At 38.8% G+C, this 10,000-nt stretch overlaps 3 protein-coding genes and 1 long non-coding RNA gene across 4 annotated transcripts in view; 2 read left to right on the top strand and 2 right to left on the bottom strand.

Annotated features, from left to right (window-relative positions):
- The window catches only part of LOC138027966 (histone acetyltransferase KAT5-like), a 7,377-nt gene extending 6,187 nt beyond the window's left edge, over positions 1-1,190 (top strand). The window contains exon 10 of the mRNA XM_068875600.1: positions 469-1,190. Coding sequence (XP_068731701.1) covers positions 469-685 — 217 coding nt within the window. The 3' untranslated portion in view covers positions 686-1,190. The remainder of the gene's footprint in view (positions 1-468) is intronic.
- Positions 1,191-1,502: 312 nt separating this feature from the next.
- Positions 1,503-2,238, bottom strand: LOC138027969 (uncharacterized). Its single transcript, XR_011127550.1, has 2 exons — positions 2,142-2,238; positions 1,503-1,705 (listed from the first exon to the last, which is right to left on the bottom strand). It is a non-coding gene; the product is annotated as an uncharacterized lncRNA (long non-coding RNA).
- A 2,385-nt stretch (positions 2,239-4,623) lies between these two features.
- Positions 4,624-7,387, bottom strand: LOC138026460 (serine/threonine-protein kinase Nek7-like). The gene has a single exon (XM_068873825.1). The coding sequence runs from the start codon at positions 6,801-6,803 to the stop codon at positions 5,661-5,663; it is 1,143 nt and encodes a 380-aa protein (XP_068729926.1). The 5' UTR covers positions 6,804-7,387; the 3' UTR covers positions 4,624-5,660.
- A 2,139-nt stretch (positions 7,388-9,526) lies between these two features.
- Positions 9,527-10,000, top strand: part of LOC138027892 (histone acetyltransferase KAT5-like) — a 7,374-nt gene continuing 6,900 nt past the window's right edge. The window contains exons 1-3 of the mRNA XM_068875512.1: positions 9,527-9,616; positions 9,704-9,761; positions 9,855-9,926. Of these exons, the coding sequence (XP_068731613.1) occupies positions 9,566-9,616; positions 9,704-9,761; positions 9,855-9,926 (181 nt within the window). The 5' untranslated portion in view covers positions 9,527-9,565. The remainder of the gene's footprint in view (positions 9,617-9,703; positions 9,762-9,854; positions 9,927-10,000) is intronic.

Raw genomic sequence — 10,000 nt, 5'->3', positions numbered from 1 at the left:
TTATTTCTGTCTGTTGCATTCTACATGGAGGGAGTCATCAGTCTGCATCTCTAAGCTCGTTTGGGGACATTGTAATTGGTTTAATTTCCCCATTTGTGATTGTGATGGCTGCTTAGTTCTGCTAGCCCTTATGGTTATTCTAGACAGCCAGTACTCTCTATCTACCTAAGTACATGTTTTCTCTATTAATTAATGATAGGCAATTTTGTTGTTGTTGTTGTTGTTAAGATAATAACATTACTATGTTTTTCTCATTATCAAAAAAGCCACTGGATTAGAGCATAGATTGCAACACATTTGTTCTTTGATCACTGATTCCACTGCACAATAAAAAACTAGCCTCAAGGAGGAGTCATCTGTCTTTCTAAAGGAATAATATTCTTTAACCAAGCATGTACTGGTTTGTATATAGTGATTGTGTGGTACCGACAATGGAATGACAACACCTTGCGTTTTCCTCCCTAACAGTGATATCTGTGAAATGACAAGTATACGGAAGGAAGATGTAGTTTCAACTCTTCAGCACCTTGGAATCATCCATTACTACAAAGGACAGTACATATTAAATCTCGCTAAAGAAATATTAGATGGGCAAAGAAGAGGCATGGTAAAGAGGAAGATCCGCATTGACCCAACATGTCTCCATTGGACTCCTAAAGACTGGGCAAAGAGGGGTAAATGGTGACCATAAGGGTTAGACTAAGATCCCACTGGATATGGAAAAAATAAATGGCCAGTTAGCATTTTTCAAATCCCAAAGATTTAAAAGGGATAGAATAAGGAACTATTGTTCAGCTTCCCATTGAAACAATCATGCATCTGGCTTCTATTCAATGGCCTACAGAACAACGGCAAAAATTGTATGGAAAAAGTTAGGGTAGATAAAGTTTTCACAAAAAAAAAGCACATGTATGCAACTGGATAGAATAAAATTTAAGAATTAACCTTTGAAAACAGTAAACAGCCTGTGAAGGTGCTGCGAGAAGGTTACTTGGAAAATCACATATCATGGATCGATTGGTTGTTTGTGAAGGTTTTTTTATATCTTGCCTTTGTTTAGAACCATTCTCTTTATGGTTAAGGATAATTGTTATATTACCTAGATGAGAGATGTTGCTGGAAGCATGGTTACTTCTAGTCACAATACCATGAAACCAAAGGAAACTGACAATAAAAACAGTAAAACTGTATGGTTTTCATCCTGTCACTTGAGTGATGTCACCACAAACGTAATCATATCACTTGTCGAAGGTCGGAAATAGCAGCTGCCAGTGGCATTCTAATGTCAATATCTAACGTCAACTGTAGGTTGAATGATGGGGAAATATTGCAAAAGTACATGTAATTATGGATTAAAGCGAGCCAAACACGCAGGACTGATTGATATCCAGTCCTATACTCCAGTTTGCTTCTCACCACTGTCAGTTCACAGGCTAAAATAATGTGCAAAATATTCCTGCATGATTATCCTTATTGTACATAAAAATTAGATATCGACCTGCTTTTACAAAGGCTCAATTGGTGCACATACTTTACTTCCAATTTTACTACTGTTACAAGAGGGAAACATTTGTTCATTAGTTTACTTCACTTTGTAAAAGAAAATGCTCTGAAAGTCTTCAATGTCCTCATCACTTGAGGAAATAGTTGGTACCCAGTAGTTTACCGTGCAGGGCATCACCCACTCATCCACATCCACACATGGCTTGAAAGAAAAGATGAAAAAGCAAGAGTGAGTCACCGCTCTGGTGGTCAAGTTGTTGGTAGCTTTGTTCATGTTAAGTTTCACATTGCTTTGTTTCAAATTGCACATGAATATTGATGATCAATATACACCATTGAAATGGTGTGTATTATTAAATAATTACTTAATACTTACTCTGGCCTTACCACCTTGTAGGCAGTGTTTTCATTAGAAGCCGGTTACCGGCGGTATACCACCGTCTGTTTGTCAGAAATTTGCCTCTCACTGCCCGCTAATCTTTCTTGATTTTCACTCAAACCCTCGTAAAAGACAAGAGTGACCGCTGCTTACATTAATTAGCCCAGGCATCTACTTCAAAAGTTATTGAATCCCCTTTGTAGGGCAAGGACCATCAACAATGCGCTTAAGTAATAGGTGGAACATTAATATATCCTACCTCGCTGTTGAATAGTGTCACTTCTTCAAGACTTGGTACAGTAACCAAAATACAGCCTGACTTTGACAAAGCATCTCTGAGAATCCTCCAAGTTCTGTGCAAAAGTAACAAATGACTTAATTGCACTGTTCAGAAACATGCAGACTCTGGTACGTTCAAATTAACAATCAACAGCTTCGTTTTCCATTTAAGTGGATCGCATTTGGGTTAGATTGAAAATTCAACAACTCCAGAGTTCTGCATTTTTATGAAACACCAGCAAAAACAAAATCCCATAAAAAACACATTTCACTACTTGAACAAAAGTGGAAGAGTCTGGAAATTCTTATGAAAGCAGGGATTTATATTGTTCACGAAGTAATCTCTCTTGCATTATTAATATGGAAAGGTGGGATACAAATTGAGGTTTCATGTATCTAATGATTTGTTCTGGAGCTGGCAGGAAGAATTCAAACACATTATTAAGGACAACAATGTCAGCTGGCAGGAAAACACATATTAGTATTGTTTATAAAATGTTAAATCAATGAGACCACCCACATTGTCATTAATGTGAAGTGAAATTGGTGAAGCAACTATTTCTTACCTTCTTTCAAGAGGATGAGCTCATTACAAATCTTAGAGATTCTAACCTAAGGTGCAAACGAATTGAATCAGTTTTAACAATAAAAGACACAAAGTGAAGGCACATTAATATTTGAATACTGTACCTCAATACGATCAGACATATTATATCCATCTATCATTTCCTGTTGTAATTTGCACAGTTCTGAATTTATTTCCACTCCAACAATTTTCTGTATTTTGCTGAAATGGTATGCCTGTGAGAGAGGGAAAGCATATTATTGGTGTGCAGTTAGGGATGGATAAAAAAATAAAAACTGTATGCTAGAAATGTGGCATACTAGGAGCAATGCTCATTTTAGCATTGCCAAAGATCTTGAGTAATTGTCTTGAAGCAATGCCAAGGTAATTAAACCTCACATTATATCACAAAACCAGTGGGGTGCTGCGTCAATCTGGTGCAGAGGATGTCAACTTCAGAGATTTAAATCTTAAGATTCTCTTCTTTTCAACTACCCCACAATCAACACCCATTCCACCTCCAGAAGTCAAAAGACCCCTCCCCCCTAAATTTGATTCCACCTAAATTAAACCTATTCTAAAAATTTAAAAAGAAGAACAGCCTCCACCCACTTGCAGTATTGGCAATAATAACAAAATTGACTAACTAATCACATGGTATCTTCATCTCACTCTAACTGAGTGTAAATGATGTTTCTTTTTTTTTTTGTTGGAGCGTGAACTCACCCCTTTAACCTTGGCTCAGAACAAGTGTGAAAGATCCATATCAACAGTTTACAAAAACGCACTTTACCCTAGATAACAATTACACAGCACCCAAGTCTAGATTCCAACACTCCACTAGTGACAACCAATTGGGTCAACAAACTGCTTAGTAAGTTGGCGGAAAAGGGCGGCCTCAAATAAAATCTCAACTGTGGCAGTGATGAGGAATGAGATACTAAAGCGCTCGAACGGCACCAGCAACAAGTGATGCCATTAATATAGCGTGATGAGTTGGGAAAACGGTTATTTAAGTCCATATGGATCAAGAAAAATGTTCTCTGTGGTTTCTGAATCTCACAGATCAAGATGCAGCGAGAGTAAGGGGCGACCTTTAAAATAAGACAAGCACAAAAAAACTTTTGATCACAATAACCACCTGTGTTATAACCATAAAGGTCAAGCATTAGCAATAATGGGTCTAAATATTTAGGATGAGGGGTATTAGGCTGCACCTTGGTTTACTAAAATACATCATCCCTGGGCCCGTTTTAAACGTCTTATTTTACCTGTGCCGAATCTAATGCAAATGGGAAATATCTATTGTTTTCTTTCATTTGCATTTGATTCGGCACATGTAAAATGCGACGTTAACGTTTAAAACGGGCCTTACAATACTAAATTCTTACTAACCGAGCTAGCTCGAGGTCCTAAGGTGTGTAAAAAAATATAGTACAAATAACGTTGCTTTAAAAAAAATTAGTAATCAAACGTTGGTATCGTAAATTCAAAATCTTCACGACTGCATGATGGTGATTCAAATACGAAAACTTTGAGATAAACTTTTCCTCCTTGGTTAGTAATAATAATAATAATGATAGGAAACGGTTTTCATAAATAGCAAATGTCTCTTCCCAGCAAAACATTCAGTGAAACGACAATAATAACGATGTCCTTCTTCCTAAATTGCTGAGAGTGTCTGACTAAAACGACGCTAACTAGTTATTATTTACACTTTAGTTACATAGTTGTAGGATTATAAATCACTTCTCGGGTGTTTTCTTAAAAGAAAAGTTCGCGACTCTCGAGGAAGAGTGAGTACGGGTGCTGAAGAAGATCTTAAATTATGTACCTCGACACTGTGCAACGAAAGTGTTAAGTACTGTAGGAACAAGCTATCGTTTAACGCCTTGTGTTATAAGTATTAAAATGTTTAAATCCATTCTTTAACTAATCGGTATAGTTACAGTTTTAGGTCCTCTTGTCCGGCAAAATTAAATCTGTTTTAAAACTAAACGTTACGTTGTTTTCAGTCAGCACCAAATTTAGGGCTTGTGGGCTGTTTAAGGAAATGAACTTTGTTTTAGCCACAACTTGAGTAAATTCTAAACTTTGCCTTTCTGTTTACTTTCATAAGGTATCATCACTCGACAAAATTATCAGTAAGACAGAAATCACAGTTTTTGCCGGTAATCGACAGTGGTCATCCCTAAATCATCGAAACTAAGTAATAACATTTGATTAAGTTAAGGGTTATTTACATGAGACCGGAAAGAACTCAGACCGGTACGAGAGTTTTTCGTCTCGGTCCAGCAACCGAGACGAAATCAGACCGAGTGAGTTCATTGTCAGGCAGGTCTCTGATGTAAACGCAAAAGAAGAAACGTATGGAGACCGATACGAACTCATGCCAGTCTGAGTTCGTCCCGGTTTCATGTAGATACCTATAACTAGATGAAACACTCTGATTTTAAAACCCTCTTTCGAACTCGGAAGGTCAGCTACAAATTGTCTCCCGTTTCATCTTTTAGAGCGAGGCCTAGCAGTTGTTGTAGAAATTGCCATTCGTGAACTTTCACGCATTAAGCATCCTCTAGCGGAGGAAACCGGCAAATCAAAATCGCATTCAGCCGGTACTTCATTGAAGCCCAACCATTATTGTTCGACAGCAATCAGGCATTATTAGCCAAAAATGAACCATCTAGGTTTTGCGAGAGAATTATCGAAAAGTAGAGGGAGAATTGCCGACCCCAAGTGCAGTCTCGTTCCCACATTGCAAACGAGACTGACATTGTGTGACAGAGTGTGACGACGGCGTAAGCAACCTGTTGTTACCTGTTTCGGTTCCGCATAACAGGTGCTCAATACTGAAAACAATGATCGAAGTTCCCGCTTAAACAGAACTGAAACAACCAAGGAGGGAAATAGAAAATTGACTTTTGGGAAGAAATCTCACTTGAGTTGAGCCTTCTTTGTTGATTTCATCCGTTCTTTTGTGAAGTCAAACACTTCTTGAATGGACGGTCTAAAACGAGGATCATGCATTAAACAAGAAACAATTAAATATGCAAGATCCGAGCTGTAAGAGTCCGCTTCGGCAAGTCTAGAGGGGGACACACCATTCACAATGTTGTTTAGAGTTTCAAATAAGCTTTCACCCTCAACCAAACCAAAAGCAGGCTCCAGGTATGCTAATTCGTATGCAACGCATCCCAGCGACCAAGAATCCTGTTTTGGCGAATATCCTTGTCCTTTAATCCTCTCCGGGGCAACGTAGATGCCAGAAAAAGATTCTTTTAGATCAATGCATACGTTAAGCTCGGTTTCACTGGGTGTATAAACTAGAAGATTATGCATCAAAATATCTCCTGTGTTTGTGAGCGACAATGTCTTGGGTTGAATCTCGGGATGGACGATCTGTTCTCTCTGTAAATACAAGAGGGCGTCGGAGATTTGGTGAATCATTTTCCATAAGAGCCGTTCGCTCACTCGAATTCCAACCTTGCGATAATCGTGGATCAGGTCGTGAAGACTCTTTGGAAATGGCTCCAGTACAATTCCTATGGTATCTTTCTCTGTAAACCTTAACAACACACCCATTATGTTCTTGTGATTTACATCTGCCCATGTCTTCAAGGTGTGTGACAAACTCGTAACAGAGGAAGACCTTTTGTTGATACACTTTAAAACAACTTTCGAATCGTCCAGAAGACTACGCGTGGGATAAAAACAGTGGATTTGCATGTCCCTGGACAAATTATCACTTTGAACCTCAAATTCTCCAAAGCTAAAAGCGGATGTAAGGAAATAGATTAAGTTTCGGGGCAGAGGAAGATCTTTGCGCGCTCTGCCGAGGCGAAGCAATCCCATGCTTTTGATGATCACAGCTCTGCAAAGCTTTCTGAGGCTTGTTGTTTCGTATTTCTGTTTGCAAATTTTTCTTCTCTTCCGATGCCTTTCGGATTCAATTACTGAACCCATGTCGTTGGTTTCAGCAGCCGTTCGTGGCCTCCGTGAAGCTCTCTGACAACATCTATGAAAGTGACTTGAACTTGAAGGTAAAATCGGCATGACAGCATTACCAGTTTTGAACATAATAGCAAGTCATTCGCCGTTGTATCTCTCTGACATAGCAAAATCCGTGACCAAGATGGCATAAAAATAGCAATAATAGCATTTTAATTTTGTCGTGTTAACAAAACACAATTAGTATATGACGTCACTTCCGTTCCTGACGCTAACAGGACAAGTACAAGCTTATGCCTTCAATAAAATTGAATATTTCTTGAACAGAACGGCAAAAGAGTGTAAGCCACTTCCTTTGATAAAATTGGTAGCAGTTTGAACAATTTCGCGAGCTTTTGTCTTGTTCTTTAGGGTCACACCGTTGAAGAGACTCGATTACGGAAAAAGGAATTCCAATGCGTGCGGTCTTTTAAAGGCGTATTTGTGGTGAAAATAATTCATCAAAAGAATAACAATGACGGTAAAATGCCAAAATCCATGGTTATGTTTATGGAAGCCGACACTGCATTAAATTACATTATATGCAAAGCCTTTCCATTACAGGCGGTGCTTTTTCGATTACTGTAAAATTCCGAAAATACGCCCCTCCGTGTATAAGCCCCTCCAAATATACTCCCCCAAAAGCGGCAACGCAAAAAACCCTCCTTTAAATCGCCCCTCCAAATATAAGCCCCCGGGAGCTTGTACTTGGAAAATTTTCCTCAAATACAAAGTAAAACAAAGCAAAAACGGTAAATTTACTTCCAACTATAAGGCTAGCCCAATCAATTTGGAAACGCAAATTTCCCTCCGTAGATAAGCCCCTCCGAATATAAGCCCTTCCAAAAATAAGCCCCTCGAAAAGGGGCTTTAATGAACAGGGGGTTTTAATGAACACCGCCGCACTTTAGATAACGCTAACACCAAATCCAAACCTACTACAGTCGCAGAACATTTCCTCTCCTCTCCCCACAACATCTCCAAGGACATGCAATTAATCCCTATCGAAAAAATATTTTCTAACAGAGACTCGATCCGTAAGGCCAGGGAAGCTTTTTTAATTTTAAAAGGCAGGACAATTGATCCCAACGGTCTTAATATCCGCGAAGAAACGTATTAGATAACGTATTAGATTTCAGTTTATTATTTTGAGTGATTTCCGTTATTTTTCCGTGACTCTTAGTATTTGAATTCAAAATCTTTGTAACTGCCATGTTTTATCACATGTTTTTTTCCAGTATTACGTCAACATCCATTTACTATATATATATATATATGTACATAGAAGCAATTCAATGTAAACTCTCACTGTACCTGAAGAAGGCTGGTTTGGCCAGCCGAAATATAGTACATCACTAAAATCAAATCTACGTTGTATCGGCTTTTGCTTAAAATATTTAGTTTCTCAACTTGAAATAACGCCGATCAGATCAAGCCACTGATCCAACGTACACCGACAGGAAAATTGTCCACGGTTGCTTGCTTCGAAACCCTCGAAAAGGGCCTTTGAAAAATATAAGCCCCGGGGCTTTTCTTCGGAATTTTACGGTATATGCATTATCTTCGGCATTATGCAATGTCTAGCTTTTGCAATTAAAGCGGTGCCTTCGCCACATATTCAATGTCTTCTCCACGAAATACAATGCCGTTTTTTTAATTGCCATCATACGCAGTCCTTTGCCGTTTTATGCTGTACCTCTGTCATTATAAGCTATTTTATGTATTGCCTTTGCAACACTTTATATGCAGACGAAATATGAATGAATTTTAAAGATCAATCGATTAGCTGCACATTAAGAACTTTCTGAAGGCGACTGTCTGATGCTCGGAGACTACAAAATAAAGAGAATTGCGGTAGTCCAACGCTACAACGGCGAGGTCACAAAGGTGTGATCAAGGTGTGTGACGCATGATTTATTAATCCCACGAATTTTCAACAATTCATAAGAAGATTCTGCGCAAATTTTGTCAATGTGAACAGAAATAGCTATATTAGAGTCAAACCTGGATCGCAAACGCAGTCGAGAGGCTGGATGGTTGAGTCTCTAACAGTAACAGACTCAGCGGAGCTTTTTTTATAAGGGATGGTGTTAATTAATTAACCAACAACCCAGGTTAACATCACATGCTGAGCTTTTGGCATAACATGCAATACCTTTTCAATTATGTACAGTGCTTTGCTAACATCTTTCTCCATTTTTACCTCATTGATGACGAAGTCTCAATAGTTCGGGTTTCGTTCGGGGGGGCAAATTGGTGTATGAATGTGCTCGAAACGGAAGCGCGAAGCGCACGTGTCGCAGGTTCGAATCTACCCTTCGCTCTTATTTCATTATTTTTAGGGGTAGTTTTGAATTGCTCTACATTTCATCAATGAGGTGTCTCACAGAGACTTTGAATAAGTTGAAATGCGGCAGGTGTTTAAAACACAGGTCACATTCCCCAGGTCACGTGTTACAGGTCAGCCCAAAACCTTCAAATTGGCTAACCTTTTCGTTTTTAGGCCTAATGAGGCCTACGTTTAGCATTGGTAAAAGTTTTGTAACGAGTGACCTGCACTTTAAACCCGTCGGCAGAAATGTGTGTATTTGTAGGTCATGTTAATAAAAAGTTGAATTTAAAAAAATTAAATGTAAACTTCGTGCAGGAAACCTCCTCCGAGTGCGTCTGTTAACGGGCAACGCTACATTGGGAATGCTGGTGTACATGTCAAAGGACTTTGCCAACAACTTTCTTGTTTAGTTTTCAAATTTCCTATCGGAAGAGCTTGTCCACCGGTCGATGCAAGATCGGTTATCCTTCGTTACGTCAATTAATTCTCCGGAAAGGCTCGTCGGGACTGCATCCCAGGAATGGCGACAAAAGCGGAATCAAAGATGGCGGAGACTAACGGCGAAAGTTCGGTAAAGAAATCAATTGTCAGGGAACAAGAAACTTGACTGGTGACAAGTAGTTCATCTTTTCATTTTAGAAATGTAATTTTATTTCAGATGGAAGTTGTTGAAGGGTGCAGAATGCCTGTAAAGATGAGTGGTTGTGACGAATGGCGTAAGTGATTTTCGCTTTAAACCGAAAGCGGACGTTTCTACTTCGGTTTAATTTAAGGGCTTTTTATGGAGATTAACGACATTTTTCTTACAGCTTTGGCTGAAATACTGAGTAAGAAAGAAGGTCCTGGTGGTTCGACTCATTATTACGTTCATTATATCGACTGTGAGTATAAAATGTTTTGTTTGTTTACGCATGTTGCATAATTTCCTGCGGGTATTTGCATCTCTTGCAACCAA

This window comes from Montipora capricornis, chromosome 12 (assembly GCF_036669925.1).
Source record: "Montipora capricornis isolate CH-2021 chromosome 12, ASM3666992v2, whole genome shotgun sequence".
Classification (NCBI taxonomy): domain Eukaryota; kingdom Metazoa; phylum Cnidaria; class Anthozoa; order Scleractinia; family Acroporidae; genus Montipora; species Montipora capricornis.
Note: the sequence above shows the minus strand (reverse complement) of the source record. Positions and strands in the feature narration are given on the sequence as shown.